Source organism: Zeus faber (genome assembly GCF_960531495.2).
Source record: "Zeus faber genome assembly, chromosome: 7".
NCBI lineage: Eukaryota > Metazoa > Chordata > Actinopteri > Zeiformes > Zeidae > Zeus > Zeus faber.
Window position 1 is genome coordinate 24,971,715 of NC_137203.1, and position 17,704 is coordinate 24,989,418.

The following is a 17,704-nucleotide window of genomic DNA, read 5'->3' on the forward strand; positions in this document are numbered from 1 at the left end:
TCTGAGAAAACAAGTTTTAGCTTACCGTTATCTATCAATGTCTGATACTGTATAAGGGCATTTAAAAAAAAACTGCTGTCACGGGATATAATGTTATTAAATTTATAAATCATTTATTCATTTGTTTTTCTTTTTTTTTTCATGTCTTTGTTTAATGTAGAATCCAAGATCATGTTAGATAGTAAAAGAAAACAGTAATAACAATTCAAACTGAATATAGCAATGTTTACTTTATATGCTGGACTGCTTCTCTTATACACAGCAGTATACAACAAGATCATAAAGCAAACTGGGTGTTTCATTTATGCTGAGATAAATGACCTATTGACAACGATCCAACATCTCAATGAAAATAAATTGGTCCTAGTTTACATTACTTTACGCAGCTAAACCAGCAAGACAATTATTTATAATCTGCCAAATGCATATATTGCAAACTTTACTCAAAATGAGAGCTAACTGTGCATGTCAAATATTGGTGGTGGGGGAGATTCTGATGTAGGTCTGTCTACTTACCATGGAAAAATTCCAAGCCACCTGATAATATCATTTCTCAAGCAATATATTTGCAGTAAGTGTATGTTGAATCATGCTCTCAAATACTCTCATACCTTTTTGGTCTTTGTAGATATTGTTTATATTTTAGCTATTACAATGTTTCATAATCATTAAACATTTGGCAACATACACCAAGATCGCATCGTTCAGTTACTTACAATGGCCACGAGGTGTCAACCGTGGACTGTACATTTCTTTCAGAGGCGCGTTCACAAATCACATCTACTGGATTATTATATCGATATAATTTAATAAAGCATGAACTTTCTCTCTCAAAAATGGGCCATCAGTATTATCCCATTGCTGGTTTACAAATGTAGTTGTGGGCTTTAAACTTATGTTTAGGCATATGGTTAGAAATTGTTATGTTTTTGTATTAGGTCAGAGATACTTTATATTTCGGTTTCAGGTTAAGAATTGTTAAACATTTATGTATAATTTTAGGATGGATGGACGGTCGAAAATTGTTATGCTTTAGTTGTATGAAGATGGTGTGTTTGGTGTGGTAACACAGTTACCAAATATGATAAATAATAACAATAATTATCATTATTATATATTCATATTATTAATAATATTTTTTGAATAATATTACGAAATTATAATAATACAAATTCTCAATTGAATCATATCCATTAAAAAGACCCTGATGAGCTCAAATGCTCAAGAATGATTTAAAATGTATTCACCTAATTTCATTTCAAATCATTGCAATGAACACGCCTGTTAACCTCACCTCACACTTTTTGTATTCATCTGAATTGATTCAAGGGAAACTGCATTCACACTTTTCTCTAATTATACTAACCTACTGTAGAGCCCAACTGATTTCAACTAAGACAAAAAAAAAATTGTTTATTGATCCTTTCCATTCCTTTGGCAATGTAACGAAAGAAATGAAATACGAGTGTTCATTTCAGCACAACCGGGTTTGCACAAAATCTATCCTGACATAAATGTTGCTATGCAAATTCATTTACAATAAAAAAAACGACATCCCTCAATTATTATAAACGACTATTAAACATAAAAATCATATACTTACAATTGCCATTATTGATTTCAAGTTATACAGTATAGAATGTTTTTTTTGTAACGAAGTGGACCTCAGCTCAACCCTCCCTCCTTGCAGGGTCCCGGCGCGTCCCGGTGCGCGTCGCGGTGTGCGTGTGGACCTCGGCGCGTAAACACGCACACGCCTTGGAGACTGGCGTTTACTACGCGTGTGCGTGAGAAAAGCGGAGACGCCGAGCGGAATTCGAAGCCACACAGCAAAGATGGCTCTGCAGCTCGTCTGGACCAGCGGTGGAATTGGGGCCATGCGTCCGCTCTGACACAGCGGAGAGAGGAGCGGAGAGCAGTGGCGGGGTCCGACACGTCTGCTTAACCCACATCGATCGAATTTTTATTATTATTATTATTTTTTTTTTTTTTTTTATATATCACGCGTCTGGAGGGGGGGGGGGGGGGGATGTAATTTTGCGAACATGCATTCCTACTGTAAGTGATGTGGAAATCCATCTGCCTCGCATGGATCCGCGCCTGGGGTTTGATTTTGCAACATGATTCTCGACCGAAGACGCGGACGACTTACCTTTTTACCTGAAGGATCCGTGGAATCCCGACCCACAGGTCTGTACCAGAGCCACTATATATATATATATATATATATATATATATATATATATATATATATATACACACAGTGAGCGGAGATAAACCATATATATATATATATATATATATGGTTTATCTCCGCTCACTGTTTACCTTAGAGGTCTCATGTCAAAAACACTCCTCCACAGTAAACAATGCATTTACCAGGTGTACTACGTACAGTATGTGACAATAGATCGAGCCCATTGAACCCCCTGTTGTATTTTTCCTCCATTCCCCTGCTCTCCATTCCATATAACACATTTCGAGGACGGGTCTGTTTATTTCTCTTTGTGTTTCCTCTGCTCTCCCCCTGTCTGGTTTAGAGAGCGCGCCGCCTCTACCTGCTGCATCCCTCCTGCTGTGTCTCGCTGTGGAGGTCTGAGGCTGCTCCTCAGCATCAGCATCATCATCACCATCATCATCATCATCATCATCATCATCTTCTTCAGGCTCCTCAAAGACAACACGAGAGACGGCACCCCCTCACGTGATGAAGATGCCCCAGATGATTGAAGACTGCCTAACCCCCTGCTGATCCAAGCGTTCCTTCGAAATGTGTCGGTGTTTCGGCTGACTGGCCGGGCCGCCGGGGCGTTATAACCTGGTAAACACACCAGGAAGGGAGAGGGAAATGGCTCGCCCGGGCTCCGGGGCGCTGGTGTCCGTAAACGGGCTGGGGTACCCCCCTCAGAACCTGGCCAGGGTGGTGGTCTGGGAGTGGCTGAACGAGCATGGACGCTGGAGGCCCTACAGCGCGGCGGTCTGCCACCATATCGAGAACGTGCTGAAGGGGGACGCCCGGGGGACGGTGGTCCTGGGTCAGGTGGACGCCCAGCTCACCCCTTACATCATAGACCTGCAGTCCATGCACCAGTTCCGACAGGACACAGGTAAGAGGGTTCCCTGCTCCTCGGAATGTCAGACAGCGAATGCGTTCATCTTGTCGTTGCATTCATGAATCGCGAACAAATTGGGCGACGGGCGTATGTCGAGTTTGCTCCATCTCTCACACAACATGACACACTATTTCCCAGTACAACCAATTAAAATGTGTTTGCTGCACAAGTCGTGCAACTACCTGAGGTATTAGTGAGAGTGTGAGATGATCTCCTTTGGGGATTTGGATGAGACGAGCCACAGGTTGAGCTAAGAGGAGTTGCTACCACAGGAGATGGAAGCCCTCAGACGTGCGAGACAAAAACAAGTGTAGCAGCGATTGAATCATTCAGTGGCTTGCGTATGCCGCAGCTGAAATGCCACGACCTTGCCAAAGGTCATCGTGATGGAGATGGCTGTGCATTTGTCAAGCAAATTCATTCACACTGTAGTTGATCAGCCCGTCTCTCCATTTAAAGTGTGGTCTCCATAAAGTGCATTGTTGGCTGGAATCTTTCTTGTTCATTTGGAATCTGTCGCTTTTTCACAAAGTTGTGTCGTATCAACTCCTGCAGACCAGATGTGTCGGCTATTTTTATGATGTAAAGCGCCTTTTTACGGTTCACTACAGTACATTAGGTTGACATTATGTTTTAAGCAGACGCTTTTGTGCAAATCGACTAAGTGCGAGAGGATCCTTAGGGTTTGGAGAGGTCGGTGCAGGTAGGGTCCCAGTGTAACCACAAGAGATGATACTTTGATCTTCAATTATTGTCCTAAATATGGACCCCGTCCCAGGAACCTTTACCTAAGGGCCAGCAGCATTGTAGATCATGAACGCATTGTGGGGTTAGTAAGGCAAAAAGGATTCACCCATTGCTGCTTGTTATATTCCACATCCACTGAGTCCAGCCACTGTCTGTTTGATCCCCGTCGTCTCACATTATGCTTATCATCATTAAGCATGAGCAGATGCTTGGCTGCACTGACTTTAACCAGATCAACAGGCCCCTCCTCTCGCTGTACACCCTTCCTGCCGTCCCTGCGTGTGAAGCAAAGACGTGAAGGAGAGGACTCAGACATCTGTTGGAGTCAGAGGACACATCTCTGCCGCTTGAACCACGCTGACTTTTGTCCGAACGTGAAAACGTTAATTGAACCTTTGTCCCTCGTATGGAAGGTCGATAGCATTATTCCGTTATTGTTCTAGGGCTGGACTATATGGCCAAAAATGTTATCATGTTAGGTTTTTTGATATTGATCGATTCTTTAATCGCTCCCCATTTGAGGGGATGGGGGCCTGGCCGGGCTGGGGTTGGGAGGAGGGCAAGTTCGAGTTCAAGGTGGTGTTTGAGGAAGATCCACCACGTCAGCTCCGGGGGAGGGGCCTCATCCCCGCTGCGCGCTGCCCGGCCGGAGAGCAACGCAGCCGGGGAGAGAGCGGAGGAAGCCCCGGCGCTCCTGGACCCCAACACTGCTCAGACTTTGTGTTTGATAATAACATGTGTAATATAATATTGTATGTGCAGAACGCATCGGCACGACTCTTTATGCAATTTAGACATGGTGTCCTTGAGTTCAATTGAACATGGTTGTTTCTCTGCTGGCTGTTTGCGTCGTGTCTTTGTAGGTAGAGGAAAACAGACTCATAAAACTGTGTCAAAATTAAATCCCCTAAATGTATCATTGTTATCGTGGAAGATTTTATCGTGAAAATTATGGAGATTGGTTTATTGCCCAGCCCTATATTGTACCCAACCTTCTAGCATTCACCCAGGCTTAAATGAAATGGAATGGAGGCCTTGTCACTCAATATAATAGCCACGGCTAAAGGACTAGGTAAGAAAACAAAATAATATCGCAGGTGTCTCCAGATGTTTGTCATGTCATATTGTCATATTCAAGTGCAAGTTAAGGAAACAAGAACCAGGCACAGAAGCTTGTAGGTCCTGCATGAAGTAACCACAAATCATAAAAGTAGCTTCAGAATTATAGGCCATGATGTTTCCTCTTGCCTCCAAGCGCTTGTGAGGAACTTGTGTGAAAGAAGCACGGCTGACAGAGCGAAACGTAAGTCCTCCCCGTCCACGTCCCTCATACAGCGCAGGGCATGAGTAAAGGGGTCAACGAGCCGCCCGGCGGTTTGGCAGCCATTACACCGCAGCAGGGGCCTGGCGTGGCCACTCGTTGCGCCGCTCGGTGTGGGTAGCCTTGCCTGTCTGGTTGGATGAAACTGTCGCAGCATGGGCTTGATGAACGGCTAGCCTGGACGCCCTCCTCGCCGTCCTCCACTTTCCTCTTCCTCAGGCTGTCCCCTCGCCGTCCCCTCAAGGCCTGCGGCCAAAGCCTCAGCCCCACCGCGCTCATTGATCTGCGCTCCCGTCAGGCGCAGCTCACTGGCAATTATGATGTAGACGCCGCTCGCATCAGGGGTTGTAGCGAGCTCTGTTTAATGTGGATTTTCGACGCGTCTTCTTTCCAGTGGATATTTGCTATTTGTAGGACAGCTGGTGAACCACAGCGACTTGCTCGACTGCAGACTTATGGATCAGCCCCCTGGGAAAACCCTGTTTTGTCTGAGCCACTGATCTTGTCCTCTAAAGCTGTTCGCTGGCAGGACTTGGAAAGGGAGAGTTGTGTTCCACTTGTTTATGCCTCATGTCCCCTGTCCCTTGTGTACGTGAGTGCGTGCGTGTGTGTTTCCCACTGTAAGTGTGTGTGCCTTTGTGTGTATGTGGGAGAGAGAGAAAACGATAGAGAGCACGCGCAGGCACGTGCATTCGAGAGCAGAGCCCTCAGCCAGCTGCGGTGGCGTTGGGTGTTTGCGCGGACTCCCGGCAGGCGTTGTGGGAGTGCCCTCCGGCGGTTCGGGAGGAGATCCCATGGGTGGGAAGTGGGAAGCGAGCCCTGAATGACGCAGAGCCACTCTGACTTAAATGAGCCGCAGGCTGTATTTAAGTTCTTCTCCCCTCTCTAATCAGCGTATTATGATGACAGCGCGCACACCACAGCCTCTGCAGCGGGACGGCACTTTGTGGAAAGTACCCTCGGACCCGTCTGTAATCTGTGCCGTGCAAAACACAGGCCATGGGGTTCATCTCAATGCGATGTTTTCTCAAGACTATTACTCTGGTCGGTCTGTGGATGTATGTGTTTGTGTGGGAGGAACATCTCTCCATGTGACTCACTATGTCAAGTATGACCCCATTTTCATCCACATATATATATATATATATATATATATATATATATATATATATATATATATATATATATATATATATACATATACACACACACTCAGGTTAAGCTTATGGGTTTCAATGCACATGTACTGTATATATCCAACCCTATAGGGTGGATGAATTTCCAACTGCTACAGGGAGCGGTTTGGCCTGTGGCCAAAGGAGGATCGATCCATTATTTTCCCCAGAGGGGTGTTTGAACCTATAAACACTGCTGTGGACTGATTTCCCTTTCACTCCACCCACTTCTAAAGCAGCACATGGGCTTATCTGCCACCTCCATCATACCCCAATACTTACAGCCAGTCAGATGGATTTCACACCACAGCTACCATTGCTTCCCTTCTGGCCTTTTTCTCCCCCCCCCCCCTCTCTCCCACTCATTTCATTTCACATTTCAGCAGGTGATAAAGAGGTTGCACGGAGAGGCCACCTCGAAGGTGCACCCTTAGGAAATAGGAAAAAATTGCTGTTGCAATTCTGCATTTGTACATGAATAGTAGTCAAAATCGAAACGTCTTTCTCAAATTGTTGCGACTGACGTTGTGGGAGACGAATAGCATAACATTTTGTACCAAAGAAGTATTTTTCCCATATAAATGTGGAGCACAATGCTGCATATCCAACATAGCTAGTATTCACAGCCCAGCCCAGCACCGGAACAGCAGGAAAAACATACAGTACACAAATATGTGCTGATTTAATTCGACGTCTGTTGGGTGATCAAGTCCTTTTGCGTTGCCGCGTCGGCCCGGCAGAAGTCCGACATTGCTCATCTTGTTTGTTGTGGTTGTGAGAACGAACCTCTCCTCGGGTGTTTGGGAGGAGCGGAGGAGGAAGCTAGAAAAAGGAGTCCCGTTATGTACGTGCCACAGGTCATGCTGCGAGCGCACGCATCGGACCCGGCTGTGAAATCCCACTTGCGTCAGACAGAATGTAGCGCGTAAAGAGAGCTGAATTTTATATTTAGCAAATAATCTTCGGTTCAAGCAACCCACGACAGTGTGTGTTTATCTATATACAGTGTGTGGTTGGGCTTGCATATATTTCTACATATGCAATGTGTTAGATATAAAAACACTTGACTGCACAAAAAAAATGTGACTATTGACCATTTTCTTCAATTTAGAGTCTTTGGGAATGATTACTTATTCCATCATGCCATGTTAGTGTGTGTGTGTTCTTGTAAATCTGCACTCACTTGCTGGCTGAATTCCACTGGGACATGGACAGGAAGAAGGATGGAGAGACATAGAGAGAGAGAGAGAGGAAAGGAGGAGTGAAGGGAGAAAGGGAGCAGAGGGAGAGGTGGAGCTTTTGCTTTTTTTTCTGATGCAAGGTGGTAAGGCCAGAGAGGACACACACATACTGTACAAACACACACACACACACTGGATAGGGATGCACATTCCTTATGTTTTTACTCCGATAAGTGTCAAAGTGCACCCTCGTTTGTTCTCCCTCCGCTCCTCACTGCGCCGTCTCATCCCTTTCCAGCGACCAAGAGCCGAATGTTCGATTGTCTGAACAGATTATATGCAGTGATTATATACTGTACATTGCAAAAGGATCCTTGTAGTTCCCCGGCCTTATTGCATGATGGCGAAGACGGTGTCCCGGCCCGTTCACTTCCGCACACAGCAGACATCACACTGCACACGGCGACAGTCTCTCAGGGCATGGCTTTTGTCATTTCTAAATCCAGTGAGTCATCGCTTTGAACTCCTGAGAGTATATAACTTTCTCAAACATCGAGCCATCGCCCCCTCAAAGCCACTCTCTGCCTCCTTATCGGGGACCCGTCGGCTTTGGAGAGCGGTCAGTCCGAGGCTCCGCACCTCCTCCACACCTCGCCCAGCCTCCTGCGAGGAGGAGGAGGAGGAGGAGGAGGAGGAGGAAGAGGAGGAGTCTGGAGCCATTCCCCCTCTGCATGAAAAAACCTTTTTCGACATAACTGTGGCAGGACCTCCTATCAACTTGATCTATTGCAGTGAGTGTGTATATTCATTAAAATGTCATTGCTGTTTGAGTCAATGGAGCAGTCACAAAATGTGATGGATGAGGTGAATGTGAGCATCCAGCTGTTCAGTGGAACCGCCGAGGCCATGCCACTCGGAACTAACTTCCTCTGAGAGTTCCAGATGTTTCGTCCTGGAAACACCAAAGTGTTCCTGCCGCTGAGTCTGCAGTCTAAGCCTTTGAATGGAAATCATGGTGAGATCAGAAACAGGTGATGTACGAAAGAAAAAAAAAAACGGGTTAAAACACCAAACATAGGTGAGATTGTCGGGTTGTTGTAAATACAACCTAACGTCTCGCTAATCCCTCCCAAACAACTCAACATCAAGTCATTTTCAACAGCGAGATTCTAGAGCAATATCTGCCAATGACACTAGTTTGGCTTTCTTTATTAGTAAGTTGCAGTTCTGATGGACAACTTTTAGATTTAGTTGAAAATTATCTTTATTTAGCATTGTTTGAGGTTGGGCATCTGGGCTCTACCGCTCATCACTCCCGGCGAGGTGTACAGAAAATAAAGGCATGCCTAATGAGCTAGAAATATTGGAGTGACGAGCTTGGTTGGATAGAAGAGTAGAGCCCAACAGGTGGATGCAGGGGAGGTGGAGGGAGCGCAGCAACACAGCAAACAAAGCAGGCGGCGAAGCAGGAAGAAAAGCAAGTAGGGCAACTGGGATTGGCTGCTTAAATAGGCTGACTCATAAGGGTGCGGAAGTTTGTGGCGCCGTCGAGTTGTTTGACGGAACTGGCTCTGCAAGCTCCGCCTCTTTAGTTGTATAGATGGCATAATAGACATATTATACATACAGAATACAGAATACAACAGTAGTGTCAAAACTATGAATATATCTACTGACCTTAAGTGACAAGAACTTAATAGTGCTCAGCAAATGGACAATGCTTTTGGCCGTTAAGATGAACAGGCATCCACAGAGTGGATTTAAGGCGTGGTCACATGGTCACAGGCTGTCCCACAGACTAATGAAAATTAAGGGGGTTTACTGCAACAGGGACAGGAGCACAAGAACACTAACCTATGCATGCTCACCTACACACACACACACACACACTAGCACGCACACGCGCGCGCACACACACACACACACACACACACACACACACACACACACACACACACACACACATATATATATCTTGGCAGACAAACAGAAAGTTCACACTCCCACACTCTCCTCCCCACCCACAGGACAACAATCACTTATTTTGATTGTTTGCAGCCTGGGCACTCAGCAGAATATCAATGTGGACCCTCCCCCTTTCTCTCACCGTCTCTCTCCTCCTCCCTCTCTTTCTCTCTCTAGCTCTTGCTCTCGCTTTCACGCACGCACACACACACACACACACACACACACACACACACACACACACATACCCCAGCCTCTCCATCTCTCCCTCTGTCTCCTGTAAGTGCTTCTTTATCATGACTCCTGGTGAGGCTCCAGGTGCTGTGACCACTGGGCTAGAAGAACTTCCGGCCCCACCAGAAAGCTGCTGGAAGCCTCCTGCGCTGCCACACACACACACACACACACACACACACACACACACAAACAAACACCTACACTTTTCCAGAGGACTCGTTAATAACTATAAATTGCATAGTGTCTTGTGATTTTTTTTTTACCGGGGATTCAAGGTGAATCTTCATCATGAAAATTCCATTCTGTCCCTCGCATGGATGGTGTTACATGACTCTGTCGGTTGCAGGGTAGAGATGGACCAGGACGCAGGTTGAACAAAAAACTGTCGCTGCTGGGAGTTTATTTCAAGCATAAGACAACAACGTTTGCCTGAAAAGACAACAACGTTTGCATTTTCAGACAAACGTTGTCACCAATAATTGTAGGCTGCAGACTGGAGTGGGAGACCGGTCTCGCTGTCAGGAGAGAGAGAGAGAGAGAGAGAGAGAGAGAGAGAGAGATGAAAACCATAGCAACATTTTAGGATTCTGCTAATTACCTCAATCTCCTGCAGATGCCTCCACTTTCGGTTGCCAGTGCTGGCTCTCTCCACCTGCAGATGCCGCCAAAATCATTCTCCACTGCCACATACCCTCACTGCCCGACTTAGGCCGGGGAACCGCCTGCATTAGACCGCCCCGCCTGCCATCATCAAAAATCTCCTCACCTGTTTCTTTGTCTTGGGCCTTTGGCAGGCTGCAATTGCAGCTGCCTAGTCTATCTGAGGACGCACATGCCTACCACCCAACTGGTACCCCAGATACCGTACCTCCCTCTGACCAACCACACACTTCTTTGGGTTGTTGTTGTGGTTCCGGAGTGGAGAAGGCAGATTTTTCCCTAGACGCTGGAGAAAAGGAATCTGCCAGTAGCCCTTGGTAAAATCCAATGTAAAAGCGGGCCGTGCCAAGTCGATCCAGGAGTTCGTCGACCTGGGGCATTGGATAGGCATCAAATTTTACACGTCATTCACCCTGTGATAGTCCACACAGAACCGTATGGACCGATCAGGCTTCAATACCAGCACCATGGGGCTACACCAGTCACTGTTGGACACCTCAAACACTCCCATGTCTAACATGGCCTTGATCTCTGCCTGTACCACCTATATTTTGTGCTCAGGCAAGCGATAAGGCCGTAAACGTACCGTTACCTCTGGGGAAGATTCGATGTGGTGGTCTATGAGGGTGGTGCACCCTGGCAAGGAGGAGAAAACGTCAGCAAGTCGGCAACCTCTTCTCTTTGGCCCAGTGATAGATCATTACAAGGGACTGGGGTGAATTGATTAGACTTTGGGACCTCCAGTCCCAACTCATCTCTCTCTACTACACTTTTGCCAAAGAGACTAAGGGCTGCCTCCTTCCATGCTTTAAGGAGCATGGAAGGAGGCACAACCTCATAATCAACATCCCCCACTCGCTGTGTGATACCGGTATATCATTCGGGATACAATGTTGCATAATCTATCAGGACTAATACAAAGCGGTATCTAAATGCACGCCAGTCTAATCACCTGATGAGGTCCATCCCAATTCTTTCACCAAAGAACTAACGAGCATACGCGGCAGGATGGACCCTACTATCACATTCGCAAATCCACCTCCTTCCTTACCTCCTCTGTTTGAGTGTCACAACTTATTCTAACTTAACCTGGAGTACGCAGAAGTACAGGTGAGTGGAAGCTGCGCCACTGGACACCAGTTGACTATCAATTTTCATCACCTGGTCAAAGGCTGAGCGCAGGGTGTTGTCATGCAACTGTTCGAGCAGGAAATTGGCCATGCAGCTGACCTCAGGAGCCTGTGTGTGCTCCCTTGGAGGCCAGTCGCCTCAGATTAACCTGCGTCTCCACTGCGCACCTCTCACACGTCTCCGCCGGTTGTAAATGTGCCCCCACTACCTCCCTAACTAGTCCATGAAACCCTGGCCAATCAATCCCTAATAACAGGGAGGCAGGAGGCAGTGAGGCAGGAGCTAACCACGGCCTTCACTCTATGCTTTTGACCCCGGCAGTGAATTTCCACCGGTTCTACTGGGTACTTGGGAATATCCCCATGCATACACATTTTACCCATGATGCCTCCACAGGGACCCCGGGTCAAAGCAGGCACTGGTGGATCAGTTTCTGAATACAGCCTGAATCCAACAGAGCCTGATGTGTACCCCCTTGTATCCTTACCAGTATACTATACCTCCCTTTTGGACCGGGTGAGGGCGCCGGCTTGCCGACGACCAGGACCACTTGTCCCACCTCCATCAAAGGACACGAGCATGTCCGGGCTGAAGGCAACGCGAGCACACCTGTCCTGGTGTCTGAGGGTCCCCTTGTCTGTCCAAAGCAGAGGACGCTGAGGCTGGGCACTGTAGGAAGGAAGTTAGTCCATTGCATGGGAATTTGTGGGGAAATAAATGGGAAAACCACATTATTTTGTCAGAGTCATTGGTAAAGCAAATAAAAGTCAGAGCATACAACGCTAAGCCTTCTGGTCAAGAAATAGAAAGAAATTGTGTTTCCTTGACAGCAAGTAGTGGATTAGTTTACAAGGACACCTGAACCAATGAAGGTAGATGATAAATATTGTAGACTCACTGTATCATTGCTCATTCACACTTCTTCGAGTCATTTTTTGGGGGGGATTGTTTAGCTGATTTCGTCATCATAGTTAAGCTTGCGCAAATTAAATTGATTTTTAAAATTGACCTTAATCTGTTAGAGGACAAGCCTCCATGGAGAATCATGAATGATTAATCTATGCTCGTTCCCTTTAAATTATGTACATTTCTGCAGCTAATATATCCAAAGCCTCCAAGGAGTGTGAAGATATCTGGCCGCGCTCAAGCAATGTACACAACATCTGATAGCGGTGCAGGTAAGCATGCAAGTTACAAGTTAGGAATCCACCTGCAGTGCAGAGCCCCTGCAACACCTTCATTCATATTTCAGCTGCTTCCCTTTCTCCTCCTCTAGTATCCCCTTTATACAGAGCTTTTTGGGAAACCGCTGAGAATGTTGGGGGCAATTTCAGGCTTTGAGATATAAGTCTGCCTCAAGGCTTTTAGAGCGGTGGTTATTATTAACACCGCGAAGACTCTGTAAAGAGTCTGTAAAGACTCTGTAAAGACTCTGTAAAGACTCTGTGGCCTTTCATAAAGGCTCCTACGCCCGTGGTCAGGCTCCATGAAGGCTTAAAGCGATTCAATGGCAACTCTCACATGGAGAAGTGACCCAGATTTTACACACACCCCTGACATTCAGCCTTGACAGGCACAAACTGGTTCCTTAGTCGGCTGAAGCTCTGGGGTTTCCTCGGAGCGGAGGATCGGAGTGCCACGAGCATTGGATAGGCGATGGCAAAAGAGCATCTTGTCTGAATCTGTAGTATCAGTGTTTGATTTGCAAGGGTGGTGTAGAGTTTCGCTGAAGGAACAGACAAAATCGCATCGGGCGTACGAGATGATCTGTTGTTTGCATTTTACAGCAGTTAATTGCCGCCTCAGTCCATGTGCATCAGAGCCATCATTTCATTAACCGTTTTATCAATCTAGCTTTATATAAATGAAAAAGAACAATGGCAGAATAAAAATGGCAGGTTCTTCAATGATAACAACATTGATTATGATTATGATTGATTATGTTGCTGACTGACTATATTACTGCAATGCACTTATAACAATTCAAACAATAGTGGCAATGTATTGATCACAGTTACATGCAAATGATGACCTGGATTTGTGGGTTTTGACTTAAAGCATTCCGTCATAGATGTCTTGATGAAGGAAGGTGCGTTATTGTTTTGTCATAATGATTCTTGACAAACATTTTGTCAGCCGATTAGCTGAGATGTTTTTTTGTTTATTTCTGGTGCGTGAAGCAAGTGCTATGAAGACAGCCTCTATCAAGCCATTTAGTCTCAAGTCCAAACTAATTCTTAGTCATAGATGACAAAGTCAATTCCAAGTCTAATGTCACTGCTACTACTACTACTAATAATAATAATCAGAATGAGAAGAACTACAAAAAGAAGTGCTCTGGCAAACTTGATTTTGCGTGTAAGGATGAAATGTTCCACTGTCTCCTCTCAGTCAGACGCAGTCTGTTCAATGGTTGATCAAAGCTGATCCAGAGCGACTGACGTGAACAACAGTTATTTTGTACCCACAGCTTTTTACTCTCTTCTCGTCAGTCTAGTAAGACACGCTTGACTTTTGAAGTTTGAAGCTCACTTCAGCTTAGCGACTCACTGCAAGTACATTTATCTGTACAGAAGAATATTCTGCTGTGATATTTAATAGATACGTTCCATCTTATTACAGCCCATTAACTACTACTTACTAGCACCCTTTGGTCATGATTCCCTTGGTCATGATTCCTTTGGTCATGATTCCTTTGGTCGTGAGTCACGGTTCTCTAAGCACTCTCACTTTTGTCATCAACTGTATTGTAACCTTAACTCTTTGGAACTCGCAGGTTTACACAAGGCACAACTGACACAAGCGGTTCCGTGTCGCTCTGTAATCATTTGTGTTTCACTACATCGGCCTGTGTCATCCGATGAGGTTCCTTTTTTTTTTCCTCTGTCCCTGCTGACCTCGCGGCACCTCTCAATCAGCGTTGTGCTGCGCACGCTCTCGTAGTGCTCAGCGCCAGACACGTCATGCATAAATAGTGCACAAATAGTACAAACATGCACATCTTGTGTGTGTTTGTAATGTGTGGGTGTTTGGTGTGGGTGTGGCCGCCGGTGAGTGTCACTGTTGTCACTCTCTTATTCGAAGCGGAGGGCAGAGTGATCGTCCTCTCGCATGCAAGGTCAGCTGTCAGGCACACGGGCCACTCACACACTCCCTCGCAGCGGCGCCCGAGGCTCCAGCTCCAGCTCCAGATGGCTGCACGACACCACTACAGGCAAGCAGAGTAACAAAGTGCAAGTACTTTGTTACTCTACTTAAGTACATTTTTCAAGTGTCTGTACTTACTTTGGTGTATTCAGATTCAGAGAGACTTTTAACTTTTACTCGACTACATTTAAAAGCCCATATCGGTACTTTTTATTCTACTTCATCTCAAAATAATTCTGCTTGAATAATTCTGTGTCAGCGTATTTGTGCTTTAATTTATGTAAAAGGACTGACTACTTTTTCCACTACTGAGTTTACTTGATCGATGCAACTTTTATATGTATTAATCATGGCTCATGAGAGAAAACTATGCAACATCCTGTAACGTATTCTGAACATACTCAAGAGAAAAACTCCCAGGAAAAATACATTTAAATGGAGAAACTCTGAGAACGGACTGGGCAGAGGGATCCCCGACAAGGACTACTGGTGTATATTCAAAGATCTTTCACATTTTGCAATCATGTGTGAATAGCAGCTGAAAGCAACGTTCTGCCAAGGTCTTGAAGTCGAAATTACTTCTCGCATGAATATTAAGCATTTGTATGGGTTGGCTGTGCTCCCGACATCTTGCATCAATCCTCTTTCCAGGCATGAGAGAAAAGGTGCCAGCAGCTTTGACATAGTGGTGAAGATGTGCCATGTTATGACAAGCCACTTGTGGGTTTATCACAGAAAATCCAAAATATTGCACAGCAAGGTGCAGCCGGAAAAATCGGCTTCATTTGCAGTCGTGAAGTTGTGTCTGGGGCCGTGTTAATGAGCCAAATGCACAAATCGTACTGTAAAAGTGAAAATGGCAACATCTAATCTGCCACCTGTGAAAACAATTAGCGTCTGCTCACAAGAAGGCTGTTGTGTCAACCAACTGCACCCCTACCACACACACACACACACATATACACACCAGCCAGACTTGGCGAGGTGGATGTGTGTGCCTTTGTTTGTGTGTGTGTGTCTGTGTGTGTGTGCGTGTGTGTGTGTGTGTGTGTGTGTGTGTGCGCAACAGCCCAGGCCTGGAGCTCTGCCCCCGCCTCCTCTCCCTCCTGCCCTGTTTTTGTGACAGCAGCATGCTGGGATGGTAACTAGCTTCCTGCTGGACGTAGGGAGGAGGGGGCGAAGTAGAAGCAGTCACAGGGACACGGCGCACTCACGCACGCTATTGTCATTAACACACTCAGTGTACAGTAGTATATGCAGCAGCAGTGCTCACACATGCACACACTCACTTGTGGTAGTACAGATTTGCACGCACGCACGCACGCACGCGCGCGCACACACACACACACACACACACACACACACACACACACACACACCCACATCTGAAGTTGTGCACGCTGTGAGTCACGGTGCAAGCCGCGGCCCCCTCAGATGGTCACGACACCCACATCAGAAGGTTGTTTCAGGGTCTGTTGCATCGCTGCAGCACAGGAGCTGGCGTGTAACGAACTTCATTCTCCAGCGTGTAACTGCAAGCTCTGCACACGTCCATGGGAAGTGGCCAGTTCTGCGGTGGCCATGGATCTGCGCGTGCGTTTCTGGAAGCGAGCACATGCGTGTATTAAAGGGGATAAGAATAGTTTTTGGGGGTGGTGGGGTGGGTAGATTCCAGAAACCCCCCCCCCCTCCTCTCTCCTCCCCACCACCACCGCCACCAGCACCACCACCCCTTCTTGGCAGCACAAACTGGCCTGTTCGAGTTTGCCTTGCTGCAGTGTTCCTCATCCCGTTCTTATAGGGAGACATCTCTTGTTTTATTGTTCTTTGGCAAAAAATAGCTCATCACATGCCTCACTCAAAAGTGTTTGGCCCTCAGTCTACAGTTCCTCTCTCCTCCTTTCTTACTGGCCTCCTGCACCTCTCTTTATCTGTCTCGTTCTCTCACTCTCTCTCTCTCTCTCTCTCTCCCTCCTCCCAGCCAACAGCACCTTCTTTGCTTTTTGTTCATCCGTCACTCTGGCTACAAAGACATGGATCACGCTTTAGGGAATCCGAGTTGTTTTTCAGCGCCGTGGCTCATTTGAAAGCCCTGCATTCTGCGGAAGCTATAGTGCGTGTCATCTTTGTATAAAAATCAGCTTTAATATGTGACTTGATGGGAGAGGAGCAGGGGGAGCGAGGACTTTATAACTTTTAATGCTGTTAAACCGGCTTAATGCCAGGCTGTCACCCTCATTATTATGGCGTATGATCTCCTGGTAGTCACTAATGAGCAGTTAATGCTCTTACAGATCTGAAAAGATCTTCCAACTTTGATGTACAGGTAGGCCGTCGCCTTTTATAAGCGGGCAGGATTTGTTACATCTAAAGCCTTGATGGTCCGCCGAGAGAAAATGAAACATTGCCCACCATTTCTCATCACATAGGACAGATCTTTTCGTGACCCAGATGTTTTTCAGCTGAGTCGATGATCAGATGACGCATTTTTCATCCCCTCCACAGAATTCTCGTTTCATGGCCTTTAACAGTCTGACTGGGTTTATTGTTTGTGAAGGCCCTTTTTTGGGGAGATGAAAGTGCAATTTTCTTTCAAGCTGCGCTGGGGGGTTTATGACGAACATCAAACACACTTCACTTACTTTATTGCCCCATATTGTTGCATTTATTAGAATATTCATCTGACATTCACTATTCATTTGAGAATACATTATTAGTGTGAAGGTTATGTGACATCAATTCATGCACCGTATCTTTTATTGCCGCCCTGATCTTCCATTGCAAAACAGCTCAATGGGCTTATTATTGGAAGAAAAGTTGATGAGTGACATCAATTTTAAAGCTGCAGCACTCCCATTACTAATAAAATCGGAGACTCATGTGCCAAACTCTCTTTTCTTCTGTCAAGGCAGGCTAATTATGGATGCCTATGCCTATGTTTGCTTGCAGAAGACTGACTTATAACTGAAAGACGGTGAACAATATTCCCCTTAAACGAACACACCGTCATTCACACATTAATCATTG

General features: G+C 46.0%; 1 protein-coding gene across 1 annotated transcript in view; it reads left to right on the top strand.

Annotated features, from left to right (window-relative positions):
- Positions 1-2,848: 2,848 nt before the first annotated feature.
- dtx1 (deltex 1, E3 ubiquitin ligase) overlaps positions 2,849-17,704 on the top strand; it is a gene marked incomplete at both ends in the record, with an annotated part of 31,847 nt that continues 16,991 nt past the window's right edge. The window contains one exon of the mRNA XM_080003336.1: positions 2,849-3,107. Coding sequence (XP_079859462.1) covers positions 2,849-3,107 — 259 coding nt within the window. The remainder of the gene's footprint in view (positions 3,108-17,704) is intronic.